Source organism: Mobula hypostoma, chromosome 2 (genome assembly GCF_963921235.1).
Source record: "Mobula hypostoma chromosome 2, sMobHyp1.1, whole genome shotgun sequence".
Taxonomy (NCBI): Eukaryota; Metazoa; Chordata; class Chondrichthyes; order Myliobatiformes; family Myliobatidae; genus Mobula; species Mobula hypostoma.
Genome location: NC_086098.1, coordinates 209,818,056 through 209,834,356, shown reverse-complemented (window position 1 = coordinate 209,834,356; position 16,301 = coordinate 209,818,056). Strand labels below are relative to the sequence as shown.

Sequence of the window (16,301 nt, the reverse complement as noted above, 5' to 3'; positions counted from 1 at the left end):
AAAAAATAAGATAGGTTAGACACAACTTATCATGCACAAAGCTATATTGACTATCCCTAACCAGCACCTGTCTCCCCAGACATTTATATGTGGTCACTTAAAATACATTCGAATAACATTCCCACTACTGGTGCAAAGCTCACCAGCCTATAATTTCCTGGCTTATTCTTAAAGCCTTTCTTAAGCAACAGAACAATGTTAGCTATCCTCCATTCTTCCGGCACCACACTGGTGGCTAAAGATGTTTTAATTATCTCTGCTAGGCCCCCTGCAATTTCTGTACTTCTGCATCAGTTTGAATCCAGTAATATTAAACCATAACCCTGATTGTGGTTATGAAATAAATGTATTTTAATTTTAATTTAACTTATCAGAACTTAATTATAGTTTAACATGTATCAGCCAAAGAAAATCAAGATGTATAGTAAAGAACTTAAGAAGGATTTGAAAAGGTGGAACAGTTAATACAGCTAACTCGCCTGAGCTCCGTTTCTGACCTCGGCTGCTGTTAGTGTGGTGTTTGCACTTTATAATCACAAGGGTTTCTTTTGGGTGTTCCCAAAGGCATGCTGATATGATTAATGGTTGCATATTCTATTTCTCATGACATTGAAAATGCCAGTACTTAGAGTAATCCCATTAATTCATTCCCTCATTTCCTTTGCCCCATCTTCTCTCACATTCCTCTCAACTCTCCTTGAATCTTCTGCCACACTCGTATATCAGGAGGAATTTGCAGTAGCCAGTTAACCCACCAATCAGCACCATCATGTCCACCTTTGGCTACTGTAAATGGCCTATGAGTGTAGATGAACAATTAAAGGGGACTGATGGGTGTTTGAGAGAGACAGAGACATACACTAAGTGTGTGTGAGTATAGGGTTGGGGGCGTGCGGAGAGGGGAGGTGTAGTTGGGACTGAAGGATTGCTGTTCTGAGAGCTAACCTGGACCACATGGGCTGAATGGTCTCTTACTATGTTATAGAGGTGGCATCCGTTAGTCTCGCAAGACCATGGATCTGCACCTGGAAAGTCTTGCTTCAGATTGTCCTCTCCAAGGCGCAGGCCTGGGCAAGGTTGTATGGAAAACTGGCAGTTGCCAATGCAGCAAGTCTCCCCTCTCCATGACACCAATGTTGTCCAAGGGAAGGGTAAGGGCCGTTACAGTTTGGCACCAGTGTCGTTGCAGGAGTTGCCAGAACGAGGTTGAAGGCAACGTCAGACTGCCTTAGAGACTCCAGCTCTGGATATGTCCTCAGGGTTTACTCCCGAAGCCTTTCCCATGAGTGGGTATGGCCGCAAGGCAGCGGAGGTTTGAAATCAGAATTTTTCCTCTCTTAGATGGACTGCCTTCCCAAGCTGACGAGTTCCATCTATCCAAAGCACTGGTTTTAAGTTGCCAGGACCCGCCTTCGCCCCTTCTCCTGTCAGTAGAAACAGTTCTGCCGGGCTTAGAAGCTAAGCCACATGAGAAGGCAAGGAGTTGGACTTGGTTGTCAGAGGCTATTTGAGGCGCATGCCGTGAGGAGCACTTTTAGGTAGTGGCAGCTTGTCCCCACTACCACTCCTCGGCTTGACAACCTTGGAACCTTGTTATTAAGTAAGAAAAAGGACTACCTGGAGAACCATCTGCTCCCTACTCTTTTTTGGTAAATAATTAATAAAACATTCCTGAAATCTCCCAAAGGAACACAGATGCTGTTTGATCTACTGTGTATTTCTAACATTTGTTCCTCTTATTTCAGATTTCCAAAACCTGCAGACTTAAAAAAAAATTCATTGTTTATGCCAATCATGTATTTGCCCTATCTTTTATCCCCAAGTCTACAAAAGTTTGTCCTTCCCCACAGAGCCTTTGCATTAGCTGCACCACGCTTCCATGGATCCCTCTGGATGTAGTCCTGCACCCTGGAGTCTGCAGCATCCCCTTTCTCACTGTTGTGGAAGACAAACAGGTTTTGGGCACAATAAATGGTACATTTAAAAACATGAGGTACATTTCACTGAGTTGATGATGTTCCAGCAGGACTCAATGCCTTTCTTGGTGTGTCCCTAGGAACAGCCCATAGATCAGTGAGTCTTCTGTTAAACAGATGTTGCAGATAAACTGACGCAAAGACCTATGCCTGATTCTCCACGCGCTCTTAGCTAATCACAATCTGCAAAGTGGGTGACTGCCTGTTCCCCACTGCAGTCATCCCTAGGATAGCGTGCATTGGGGATGATAACGTCATCTGTACAGGAAGGTCTGACTTTCAGAGCCCCTCTCTACACCAGCTAAGCGAGGTCTTGGTGCTTGTTTGTGAGTGCTGGTGATGTGGCATTCTGCCAGATGATTTGAACAGTTCATTGAGAAAACCACCCCATAGTGTCCATTGATCAACAGTCAGTTTGCAGATTGATCAGTACCTGCGACCAGTTTGAGCTGGCATTGGCAGCCAGAGTCAACTGTTGTAAGAGTGAGGCTGTGCTCTTTGGCAACTGGCTGGACTGATCCAATGAATGCTTCACTACCTGACAGTGTTGGGGATCCGGTACAGAGTGATTGAGTTGTGCAACAAGAATTGGCTGGAACAGATTGGGAAGGTAAACAAAAGTTTATTCTAAGGATAAGGCATTCTCTGTTAATAGTTGGGAAGAACATGTTCATCAAATGTGATGTGCTCTGAGGACTACTGTTCTCAGTGCAAGGACTGTCCTGTTCCCTGTTCTGCCATGGTAATCACCTGTGCTGTCTTCCAGTTCATCCGACGGGCCCAAGACTGAGCAGGTCTGATAGGTAAAGATATCAGATGGATCATCAGGATGGAGGCAAAAGTGTACCCAACGTTGCCTCATCCTGATGAAAAACTATTATATTGAGCTGTGCATTGATACAAAATAGTTAGACACCAAGTGTCACTACATGCTGAAATTCTACCAGTCCCTGGTATTGTGAAGGATAGGTCTGGCCCCATTGCCATGTGATGTCACAGTCGGCTGGATGTTGCTGCATTACCTGCCTCTTGTGGAAGAGCTTTTCCAAGGAAACGATCATTACCATATGTTTATCAGATGGTGGTCAGCACAGGACTCTGCATTATCACTTATAAAAGAGTGCAGTTTTTTAAACTTTCAATAATAGACTTTATTAAATGCAGAACTATATGATTATTCAAAGGAAAAAGGCCTACTGTTTGTCAGGGTCGACCATAGAGGTTGTGTCCCAGTTGTCTCCATAAGATGCAAGCCAGTACACAGCAGAGCAGTACCATATGGACAGCAAGCTGTAGCCCATGTGGCAGGCTTCCCCTCTCCACGCAGCTGATAAATCCAAAGGAAGAGGAGAGACCGACATACTTTGGCAACCTGTGGCTTTGCTTAAGTTGCTAGTTGGTGTTGAACTCAATGTATGACTGCCTTAGAGACTCCAACTCCATGGCGTTTACTCCCAAAGTCTTCCACATGAATTGGTAAAGCCCCATGGCAGAGGAGGTTTGAGATCGGAGTTTTCCTTCTCTTAGTTGAGCTGCCAATCATGGCTGATGAGCCCCATCTGCACAAATTGACTGGTTTTAAGACACCAGCCAGAAATCTGCCTTTGCTCCTCTCCTGTGAGTAGAAATGGTTCCGCCGGACTTCGCAGCTAAGCCAGATGTGAAGGCAAAGAAATGGACTTGTTTGTCAGAGGCTATTTGAGACACCATAGAGAGCATTTAATAGGTAGTGAGAGCTTATCCCACTACCATCCTCAGCTTTAACAACTTTAAGGAACCAAATTCAAAGAAAGAAACAGTGCAAAAAACACTTTTACATTCATGGTCTTTGTGTTCAGACAAGCAAACACAAACAAACAGCACCATTGCCACTCGCGTGACTCCCTGAGCTAATACCCCTGTCAATCTTCAAGGGGCTACCCCACCCATATGTGTGGTATGGAGGGAATTGTCCTTTCCCGTAGAACCTTTGCATTGGCTGCACTGAGCTTCAGTACATCCCTCAGCATTTACTCCTGTAGTCTGGAATGTGCCAGTTGGTAGCATCCCATCAGATCTCTCGCAGTGCCAGAAGACCAACAAGTTTCAGATCGACCAAAGGGAGTCCTTCAGTGAGTTGATGATTTTCCAGCAGCACTTGACGTCTGTCTCAGTGTGTGATCTTGGTAACAGCCCGTAGATCAGCACATCGTCTGCTTCACAGCTGCTGGGGATGAACCAGGACACAGACCTTTCCATCTGTCTCTTAGCAAAGAGGTGGACGACCACTTCTTCCCCACCACAGCCGTTCTGAGGGCAGTGTACATTGGGGTTGGTGTTTTCTGTCAGAGAAAGCTCTGACTGGGAAGGCACCTCTCACTACCAGCCATGTGAGGTCTTGTTTCTTTTTGGTCAGACCTGGCAATGAGGCAGTCTGCCAAATGACTGGGACATTTGCTCAGAGAACAAACCCACAGAATACATAGTTCCTTGTTCCACAATGTCTGCAGTGTATTCCCTGCTTCATCACTGCCTGATAGATTTGTGGTCAAAGGTGTGCACTTGGAAGAATTCTTCCCCAAAGGACAGCTAGGATGGCAAAGTCCAACGGACTGAGATGCTGCATGGCTATGGGGCCAGACCTATCTTCTGCAATACCAGAGACAGGTGGAAACTCAGCACATCAATGGTGCTCATGTACTTTTGATAGCACATTGCCTGATACAGCCACGGGTAAGACTATAAGACTTAGGAGTAGAATTAGGCCACTTAGTTCACCAGCTCTGCTCTGCAATTCCATCACAGCTGATTTATTATCCCTCTCAACTCCATTCTCCTCCCTTCTTCCTTTAACCTTTGACAACCTGACTAAACAAAGCATATCAATCTCTGCTTTAAATATATTCAGTGACTTGATCTCCACAGCTGACCATCTGACCATGGCAAAGAATCCCACAAATTCACCACTCTCTAGCTAAAGAAATTTATTTTCATCTCTGTTCAAAATGTACATCCCTCTAGTCTAAGTCTGTTCCCTTTGGCTCTGGACTTATCCACTATAAGAAACATGCTCTCCACATCCCATAAGACATAGGAGCAGAATTAGGCCATTTGGCCTATCAAGTCTGTTCTGCCATTCAAACATGGCTGATCCTTTTATTTCCACACCTCAGCCCCACTCCACAGCCTTCTCCCCTTAACCTTTGTTGCCATGGCCAATCAAGAGCCTATCAATCTCTGCCTTAAATACACCCAACCACCTGGCCTCCACAGCTGTCTCTGGCAACAAATTCGCCACCGTCTGGCTAAAGAAATTTCCCTGCATCTCTGTTTTAAATAGATGGCCCTCTATCCTGAGGCTGTGCCCTCTTGTCCTAGACTTCCCCACCATGAGAAACATGCTTTCCACATCTACTCTGTCTTGGCGTTTCAACATTCAAAAGTTTTCAATGAGATCACTCATCCTTCTGAATTCCAGCAAGTACAGGCCCAGAGCCATCAAACATACCTGAAATGAAAATCCTTTCATTCCCAGAATCATCCTTGTGAAACTCCTCTGAACCCCCTCCAATGCCAGCACATCTTTTCTTAGATAAGGAGCCAAAAACTGTTCACAATACTCAAGATGAGGCCTCACCAGTGCCTTATAAAGCCTCAGCATCACATCCCTGCTCTTATATTCTAGACCTCTTGAAACAAATGCTAACACTTCATTTGCCTTCCTCACCACCGACTCATCCTGCAAGTTAACCTTTAGGGTGTTAGCCAGAAGGACTCCCAAGTCCCTTTGCATCTCAGATTTTTAGATTTCTCCCCATTTAGAAAATTGTCTGCACATTTATTTCTACTATCAATGCGCATGACCGTGCATTTTCCAACAACATATTTTATTTTCCTTTTTCTTGCCCATTCTCCTAATCTGTCTAAGAATTTCTGCAACCTTCCTGTTTCCTCAACACTACCTGCCCCTCCACCAATCTTCATATCATTTGCAAACTTGGCAACAAAGCTATCTATTTCTATTCCATCATCTAAATCATTGATATACAGCATAAAAAGAAGTGGTCCCAATACCGACCTGTGCAGAACATCACTGGTCACTGACAGCCAACCAGAAAAGGATCCTTTTATTCCCACTTGCTGCCTCTTACCAATTAGCCAATGCCCTAGCCATGCTAGTAACTTTCCTGGAATACCATGGGCTCTTAACTTGGTAAGCATCCTCATGTGTGGCACCTTGTCAAAGGCCACTGCATCCCCTTTATCTATCCTACTTGCAATCTCCTCAAAGAATTCCAACAGGTTTATCAGGCATGATTTTCCCTTAATGAAAGTATGCTGACTTTGTCCTATCCTGTCCTCTGTCACTAAGTACTCCATAACCTCATCCTTAACAATTGCCTCCAACATCTTCCCAACCACTGATGTCAGGCTAATTTCCTTTCTGTTGTTTCCCTCCTTTCTTAAAGAGTGCAGTGACATTTTCAATTTTCCAGTCTTCTGGCACCATGCCAGAGTCCAATGATTCTTGAAAGATCATTTTGAATGCCACCACAATCTTTACTGCAACCTCTTTCAGAGCCCTGGGGTGCAGTTCATCTGGTCCAGGTGACTTGTGTAACTTTAGGTCTTTCAGCTTTTTGAGCACCTTCTCCCATGTAATAGTAACTGCACTCACTTGTCTTCCTTCACATCCTTTAGCGCCTGGCACACTGCTAGTGCCTTCCACAGTGAAGACATGCAAAATACTTACTTAGTTCATCTGCCATCTCCTTGTCCCCCATTATTATTTCTCTGGCCACATTTTCTACTGGTCCTATATCCACTCTCATCTCTTTTTTATTGTTTATATACTTGGAAAAGCTTTTACTGTTCACCTTGGTATTGTTTGTTAGCTTGCTTTCATCATTCATCTTTTCCCTCTGTTTAGGCCTGAATACAATCCCTCCTCATTCTTCGAAACTTCAGCGAAAACAGGCCCAGAGACATCATGGACTCCTCAAACATTAACCCTTTCATTCCTGTGATTATTCTCATGAACTTCCTCTGGACATTCTCCAATGCCAGCACATCTTTTCTTAGATAATGGACCGAAGCCAGCTCATAATACTCCAAGTGGGGCCTGACCAGTGCATTATAAAGCCTCAGCATCACATCTCTGCAGTTATATTCTAGTCCTCTCGAAATGAATGTTAACATTGCATTTGCCTTCCTTACCGTTGACTCAACCTGCAAGTTAACCTTCAGACAATCCACACGAGAACTCCCAAGTCCCTTTGCACCTCTGAGTTCTGAATTATCCTCATTCAGAAAATAGTCTGCACATTTATTCTTTCGACCAAAGTACATGACCATAAACTTCTCTACACTATATTCTACCTGCCATTTCTTGCCTATTTTCCCATTCTTTCTAAGTCCTTCAGCAGACTCCTTGTTTTCTCAGCGCTATCTTCCTATTGTCTGCAAACTTGGCCACAAAGCTATCAACTCTGTCGTTCAAATCATTGATGTATAACATGAAACAAGTAGTCACAATGCCGATCCCTGAGGAACATCACTTGTCACTGGCATCCAAACAGAGTAGGCCCCTTTTATTCCAACCTTTTGCCTTCTTCCAGTCAGTAATTTTTCAATCCATGCTACTATCTTTCTTATAATACCATAGGCTTTTATCTTGTTTGGCAACCTCATGTGTAGCACCTTGTCAAAGGCCTTCTGAAAATTCAAGTAAACAACTCCCTGACTCTCTTTTGTTGATCCTATCTGTTATTTCCTCCAAGAACTCCAACAGATTTGTCAGGCAAGATCTTCCCTTAAGGAAACCATGCTGACTTTGGCTTACTTTATCATGCACCTCCAAGTACCCTGAAACCTTATCCTTAATAATGGACTCCAACATCTTTCAACCACTGAAATCAGGCTAACTGGCCTATAATTTCCTCTCTTCTGCCTCCCTCCCCTAAAGGGTGGAGTGACTGTTGCAATTTTCCAGTCTGTGGAACCCTAGCCCTAATCTAGTTGTTCTTGAAAGATCATTACTAATGCTTCCGCAATCTCTTCAGGTAACTCTTTCAGAACCCTGGGGTGTAGTCCATCTTGTCTATGTAACATATTTGCCTTCAGATATTTCAGCTTCCCAAGCACCTTCTTCTTAGTAATAGCAACTACACTCACTTTTGCCCACTGACATTCTCGAATTTCTGGTATACTGCTAGTGTCTTCCACTGTGAAGACTGATGCAAAATACTTATTCAGATCATCCGTCACTTTTTTGCCCTCCATTACTACCTCTGCAGCATTGATTTCCTGTGGTCCAATGTCCACTCTTGCCCCCCTTTTGTTCTTTTTATATCTTAAAAAAAAATTTGGTATTCCCTTTGATACTTTGGGTAGCCTACCTTCATATTTCATCTTTTCTCTCCTTGTGGCTTTTTTCACTTGCATTTACTTGATTTTTAAAAGTTTCTCAATCCCCGGACTGCCCATTAATTTTTGATGTGTTATATGCCCTCTCTTTTGCTTTTAAGCTGTCTTTGATTTTGTTTGTCATACACAGTTGCCTCATTCTCCCTCAAGAATACTTCTTCATCTTGGGATGTATCTATCTTGTGCCCTTCCCAGTCAACTTTGGCCAGCTCCTCTCTCATGCTTCTGTAATTCCCTTTACAGTACTTCACAGTAATACTGACATACCTGACATTTTCTTCTCCCTCTCAAACTGCAGGGTGAATTCTATCATATTATGATCACTAGCTCCCGAAGGTTCCTTTACATAAGCTCCCTAATCAAATCTGATTCCTGTCACAACACCCAGTCCAGAATTGCCTTTCCCCTAGTGGGCTCAAACACAATCTGTTCTAAAAAGCCATCTCATAGGTATTCTACAAATTCCCTCTCTTGGGATCCAGCACTAACTGATTTTATATCTACCTGCATATTGAAATCCCCCATTACCATCGTAATATTGCCCTTCTAACATGCCTTTTCTATTTCCCATTGAAAGTTATATCCCACATCCTGACTACTGTTGTGGGCCTATATATGTATCTCCCATCAGGGTTTTTTACCCTTGCAGTTTCTTAACTCTACCCACGAGAATTCTACACCTGATCCTCTGTCACCCCTCTCTAAGGATTTGATTTCATATTTTACCAACAGGACTACCCACCCTCTCTGTATACTTCCCTGACATTTCAATACAATGTGTATCCTTGGAGGTTAGCTCACAACTAGGATCTTTCTCCAGCCTTGTCTCAGTAATGCTCACAACTTCATACCATCCAATCTGTAACTACGCTACAAGATCATCTACCTTATTCCATATGCTGCATGCATTCAAATGTAGCACCTTTAGTCCTGTATTCATCACCATTGTCAACTTTGTCCCCATGTTACACTTTGCCTCAACACACTGACTGCAACTTTGCCCCATCATGTGTCTGTCCATCCTCACAGTCTTACTACACACTGCATCAACTTGTATAATAATTGCCCCATTCTCAGCCCTATCACTCCCGTTCCTATCTTCCTGCCAACTTAGTTTAAACCCTCCCCAACAGATCGAGCAAATCTGCCCGCAAGGATCTTGGTCCCCCTCAGGTTTAGGTGTAACCTGTCCATTTTGTACAGATAATACCTTCTCCAGAAATCTGAAACCTTGCCCCCTGCACCACTTCCTCAGCCACTCATTCATCTGTAAAATCACCCTCTTCCAAACCAGATCCTCAGCAGCTTCAGGTAGACAGAAGAAACCATTGGATTGGTCAGGCCAAACTCCTGTGTTCCTGTTTGAAGCTGTGTTCCATTTCCTGCTACTGAATCATAACAAGAGTCAGCATTCTATTGCTTTCACTCTGGCAATTCTGAAGTTTTGTATCAGGTTTAGTGTTTTGAGTCTTTGAGCATTGAGCTAGGAGTGACAAAAAAAGAGATCTCTGCTAAATCCTTAAAACAGCGGTAGAGGGGAGATTTAATGAATTTTTAAAAATGGAATGGCAGATAGAGGGGAAAATATTCTAATACTTTTTCATGCTTATTTGCAAGATGTGATTCCTTACAATTTGTCAGTGGGAGTTTTTAACCAGTGAAAAGTGATGTGGCAAATATATCTTTTGATATTTATAAGTATCTTGACTGTGAATTAGGAACCATTCAAGAGAAAAAAACATTCCAGCATACTGCAAGTAGCACTGAGAAATTGAACTTGTTCCAGTTTTAAATCCTCCATTTATAGAGATGAGTGCCATGTTACGATGTTACATTTCTGCCCTTGCTTGTTTTCAATTGTTTTAACGAAATCTATTGAGTAAAGGTGGACACTGATTGGTCAGCAATGGGAATGAAGGGCTCTTAAGGAGATGAATGCCTGGAAATTCATCTCTGTCTCTCTGCCATGTTAATTGATTATAGCATGGTCTCCGATGACTATTTTGGATGTAAGCTGGGTGATTGAAATCTGGAAATACCCAAACCAAAACATCACATACTATTACATCAGTGTTACCTAAGGAAACGCCTTTTCTAAGTATGCTAACAATTTCAATCATCTAATAACAACTCAGTCAAACTGCTCTTAACCTCAGCAAAGTGATGGAAACTGTCAACAGTGATGGTAATAATTGCCACTTCCTCACTGATAACCTACCCACTGAGGTCCTGTTTAAGTTTTACCAGGTCTGCTTATGTCCAGACCTCATCACAGACTTGAAAACAACCTGGACAAAATACCTAGCTCCAGAAGAGAGACAAGTATGACAGCATCTCTAGGAAGGGGTCCAGTCGATGATTCGGGCCGAGACCTGACGAAGGGTCTCGGCCCGAAACGTCAACGGTACCTCTTCCTAGAGATGCTGCCTGGCCTGCTGTGTTCATCAGCAACCTTGATGTGTGTTGCTTGAATTTCCAGCATCTGCTGTATTCCTCATGTTTGCTCAAGTATGACAGCACTTGGTTTGATCACGTGAATCCCTGGTAGAGCACAAGTCAAAAGGCAAAAGGAGCTGGTTGTGGACTACAGGAGGAATGGAGACAGGCTAACCCTTATTGACATCAGTGGATCCAGGGTTGAGAGGGTGAGCAGCTTTATGTTCCTTGGCATAAACATCACCGAGGATCTCACATGGTCTGTACATATCAGATGTGTGGTGAAAAAGGCACAACAGCTCCTCTTTCACCTTAGACAGTTGAAGAAGTTTGGTATAGCCCCTAAATTGTAAGGACTTTCTATAGGCGCACAATTGAGAGCATCCTGACTGGCTGCATCACTACCTGGTATGGGAACTGTACTTCTCTCAATCACAGGACTCTGCAGAGAGTGATGCAGACAGCCCAGAACATCTGTAGATGTGACTACTACTACGTTGACTCAGGCCTATGGGGCTGGCATTGGGCACGATGACGGACTCTCCACTTCTCCCTCTCCCTCATCAGTGTGTTCAGTTCATCTACATTAGCCGTGCCGCTGTCTTCTAGCAGCATGTTGACCACAGTCTTGGGAGGGCGCCCAGGGTTCATCTTCCCATGCTTGGGCTCCCATATGATGACTAGGCTGGCAGGTAACTCCAGGTGTCGTAGACAGTGCCCCGCTAGTTGCAGTCTTCTCGCCTCGATTTTAGTGGTGAGCATCGGTAGGTCGTCATAGAACTTGACGTTCATCAAGTGCTGTTGCCAACTCATGTCAAGAGCCATCCGGAGCATTCGTGTATAGCAACCATTGAGAGACTTTTGAGTGTCCACGTCTCACATCTGTACGTGAGAATGGACTCTATGACTGCTATGAAGATCCTCTTTTTAAGCCCTCTGTTCAGGTTCGACTTCCAGATTTCCTTCATGATGTGAACTTCCCATTATTCAGGACATTTACAAAGACAGGTGTGTAAAAAGGGCCTGAAGGATCATTGTGAACCCGAGTCACCCCAACCACAAACTGTTCCAGCTGCTACCATTCGGGAAACAGTACTGCAGCATAAAAGCCGGGACCAACAGGCTCTGGGACAGCTTCTTCCACCAGGCCATCAGACTGATTAATTTATGCTGATACAATTGTATTTCTATGTTATATTGACTGATTTGTTGCACATACTATTTATTATAAATTACTACAAATTGCGCATTGCACATTTAGATGGAGCATAATGTAAAGATTTTTACTCCTCATGTATGTGAAGAATTTAAGTAATGGAAAGTCAATGCAAACCAATTCAGTCAAAAGATAAACACTCCAATAGTAGGAGTTATACATTGCATAAAGGAACACAATTATGGTTGAAGGAAGTCAATCATTGCAGCCCCAGCATATCACTGCAGGATGTCCCAGGCAGTACCCTAATATTCATCATCTTTATTTGCTTCATCCATTTGCCTCAACATCCATTCCCTCCATTACTGAAACTTTATGAGCGCAGTGTGCACTTCTACAAAGTGCACTTCCAATTATTTGCTCAGACCACTCTAACCACACTTCTCAAAATTCATAAACTTACCATTGTTCTAAGAATCACTCCTTGTAATAATGATCAGAGAGGCACAGAGAAGTACTGAGAAGTACCTTTATTGTTTAAGCTAACTAGTACATGAATTCATATACTAAGTACTTTGTGTGCACACCCACGAAGTTTCCCTGATTCTCCTGAAAAGTCAAAAGAATAGTGAAGGTATTACCCAAGCAAGAGAGTCTACGCTGGCCAGGCATTCCTCATAGTCCCAATCCACTTGCCACGTGTTCCACATAGGGTCACTGACATCTGTATCTACGATGGTCATTCTTCAAAGTTACGGCTGCCAGCACAAACAAAGCGTCCATTCCTTATGAATTTAAATATTGCATTCCAGTGTCTTAGGCCACAGGTCATGTGTCTGCCTTGAACACTCCAAGCCAGCATCTAGTTATTGCCCTCTTCCGACGGTGATAATTTATGGCTCTTTGTTCTCAATCAGCAACCAGTTTGAATCACTCCAGGCAGGTACCAGCCTCAACATTCACAAACCTGCATATTATATCCAACCAAAGAACATCTCACAAGTAACATCTTACTTGGAAATGATCTCTAGTCCAGCAGATACCGTGGAGCATTTCAGCGTCTTCGTTAAAACACTGATCAAGCCAAGCACTTCAAGTTCACATAATGGAGAGCAGAGTGTCTTCACAAAATGGCAGCCTTCATCCCCAGGCACAGAGCAAGAACAAAGACAATTAGTCTGTGTGCTTCCACTGTCTTCATTCATTCAAATTCACTGATTTGTAGACTGCTGTTCTTTCTGGCCAACACCATCAAGAAGAACAGGAGCTGTGGGTTCATTGGTATACTACCACCTACAGATCTCCCTCTAGGTTGCACACCATCTTGACTTTGAAATATATCGGTGGTCCTAAATCATCAGTGAGTCTGTATCCTGGAAAATCCTGTCCAACATTAATTACTGAGCCAGAAGGACTGTTTCAAGGGTAATTAGAAACCCGTGACCTCAACCCAGAAATGAACAAGTGTGAGAAAACTTGAAGCATTCTGCAATTGGGCTGAGTACCATCATTTTAGTTGGAATTGCAGGGCTTATAAAACATTGTGTTCTTTTATTCTTTCTACTGCATGTTTGCATCCGACTGTGCCACTGTATTTGTAACATGTTATTTCATGTATTTGTACTTATACAGCAGCAATATTGAGATTTTTATTGAAGCCAAATAGTTTAAACAAAATGGAACTTTTCCGCACCTTATTTCATATACTTAATAAATCTTAGAATTATTTATTTCCGTGAATATCTGATTAGATTCTTTAAAAAACAATGTTTACTTTAGGAGGGTGCACACACAACAGGAATAGTCAAGTTTTCAAAAATTTAAAGAAGTGTGATATTTGACCTTATCTTCACCATCACTAGTTTCTTTATCCCATATTATTTAGACTATATCTGTAACTACTATTGTTTCGTGAAAGAAAAAAATACTTAGAAACAGAAGTATCCCATTTTAACATTGTACTTTATTACGGCATGGTTAGTTTATGATTTTTTTTCAATATTTTCACATTAAGAAGCCCCATTATACAGAAATCAACATTGCTTCAGTAATGATATTTCTGTCTTATACTATATTATGGATGTTAAGTTGCGTTTTTCTACTTTTGGAAGAAGCAGAAAAGAAAGATAGTTTTGCTTGTGTAATTTTCTTTAAAGCTTCACCATTTCAAAAATTTCTTCCATTGTCACTCCTCAAGGATGCTTGCTTTGCTCACTGTCTACTCTCCCTACACCCATAACTGTGTGGCTAGGCACAGCTGAAGCGCCATTGCTGATGACACAATTACTTTCGGCAGAATTTCAGATGGTGATGGGGAGGCGTACAGGTGTGAGATAGATCAGCTGCAGCAACAGCCTTGTACTCAACGTCAGTAAGACCAAGGAATTGATTGTGGACTTCAGGAAGGGCAAGTCGAAGGAACACACACCAGTCCTCATTGAGCGAACATCAGTGGAAAGGGTGAGCATTTTCAAGTTCTTGGCTGTCAACAATTCTGAGGGATCTATCCTGGGCTCAGCATATTGATGCAATTACAAAGCAGGCACAACAATGGCTATATTTCATTAGGGATTGAGGAGACTTTGTACATCAGTAAAGACTCCAGCAAATTTCTACAGGTGTACCATGTAGAGCATTCTTACTGGTTGCATCACTATCTGGTATGGAGGGGGCCACTACATGGGAATGGAGAAAGCTGCAGAAAGTTACAGACTTGGCCAGCTCCATCATGGACACTAGCCTCCCCCGCATCAAGGACATCTTCCAAAGATGAGCCTCAAAAAGGTGTCATCCATCATTAGGGACCCCCCTCACCCAGGACATGCCCACTTCTCATTGCTACTATCAGGCAGGAGGTACAGAGCCTGAAGACACACACTCAATGCTTTAGGAACAGCTTTTTTCCCTTTGCCATCGGATTTCTGAATGAACAATGAACCCATTAACACCAGAACACTATTTTTTGTGCTCTCTGTTTGCACTGCTTACTTAATTTAATTATATATATTACTTATTGCAATTTATGGATATCTTACTATAATACATCACACTGTAATGCTGCCGTAAAACTACGAATTTCACAACATATGCCAGAGATATTAGACCTGATTCTGTTTTTGATTCTTAGATATTAGTTTGTGCTGTCTTATAGTTGATGTACTTTTCTTACCTATCAATAGGGACCACACTCAAGTCCCCAAGGACAATGTCTGTGAAACTGCACTTTGCCTCTCCTGCTGATTCTAGTGGGCTCAATCGCAGTCGTTCGTTCACTGGATTTGGTTCACTGACAAGTAGAAGAGCCCAGTAAGTATAATCGAGTATTATAAAACAGCTAATAAACATATTGAGCTTGAAACTGTGCATCATTAAAGTGGCATTGCAGACGGTTACCAGACTAGTTTTGTGTGAGGTCCAGCATGAGGGGAATTGCGCACAAGGCCCAAGGTGGTGTGTAGCTGAACTAGCATTTTACAATTAAACATGCTTAAAGGCCCCTTGTCCAATATCTCCTTCCATTCCAGGGAGTGAAGTTTAGAGGAAGTTGGGTGAGAAGAGTCTTGAGAGGAGAGCTGCTGGGCAGATGATTGCACAGAAGTTTTTTGCTATAGGTGAATGGCGAAAGAGATGATCAGAGGATTGATCAGATTTGGGGTGGAGAGTAGCTGAGACAAATAATTCTGGGGTCAAAGCAAGATTGCAAAGATAACAGCTAAATTTAGTTGAGGAAATAACTAGTAGGAATAGAGAACATCAGCATGAAGGGGCATATTAGTGAGAGAGCTGTTTATTGATGGTGAGAACATGGATTAAATTTAAAGAAATCGATCTGGAAGAATTATGGACCAGTTAGCCTGACTTCAGTGGCTGGAAAGATGTTGAAGGTTTCGGGCTACTTTGAAGGCACATGATAAAATGAAGTCATAGAAACATAGAAAATAGGTGCAGGAGTAGGCCATTTGGCCCTTCGAGCCTGCACCGCCATTCAGTATGATCATGGCTGATCATCCAACTCAGAACCCAGTACCTGCCTTCTCTCCATACCCCCTGATCCCTTTAGCCACAAGGGCCATATCTAACTCCCTCTTAAATATAGCCAATGAACTGGCCTCAACTGTTTCCTGTGGCAGAGAATTCCACAGATTCACCACTCTCAGTGTGAAGAAGTTTTTCCTAATCTCGGTCCTAAAAGGCTTCCCCTTTATCCTCAAACTGTGACCCCTTGTTCTGGACTTCCCCAACATCGGGAACAATCTTCCTGCATCTAGCCTGTCCAATCCCTTTAGGATTTTATCTGATTCAATCAGATCCCTCCTCAATCTTCTAAA

At 42.8% G+C, this 16,301-nt stretch overlaps 1 protein-coding gene across 7 annotated transcripts in view; it reads left to right on the top strand.

The window, feature by feature from the left end:
• The window catches only part of ripor3 (RIPOR family member 3), a 196,006-nt gene that overhangs the window by 59,065 nt on the left and 120,640 nt on the right, over positions 1–16,301 (top strand). For 6 of the 7 annotated variants that reach the window (XM_063041459.1, XM_063041458.1, XM_063041463.1 and 3 more), the window contains 2 exons: positions 14,270–14,433; positions 15,153–15,279. In XM_063041459.1, coding sequence (XP_062897529.1) covers positions 15,179–15,279 — 101 coding nt within the window. In that variant the 5' untranslated portion in view covers positions 14,270–14,433; positions 15,153–15,178. The remainder of the gene's footprint in view (positions 1–14,269; positions 14,434–15,152; positions 15,280–16,301) is intronic. The other variant, XM_063041464.1, reaches the window with a different exon arrangement.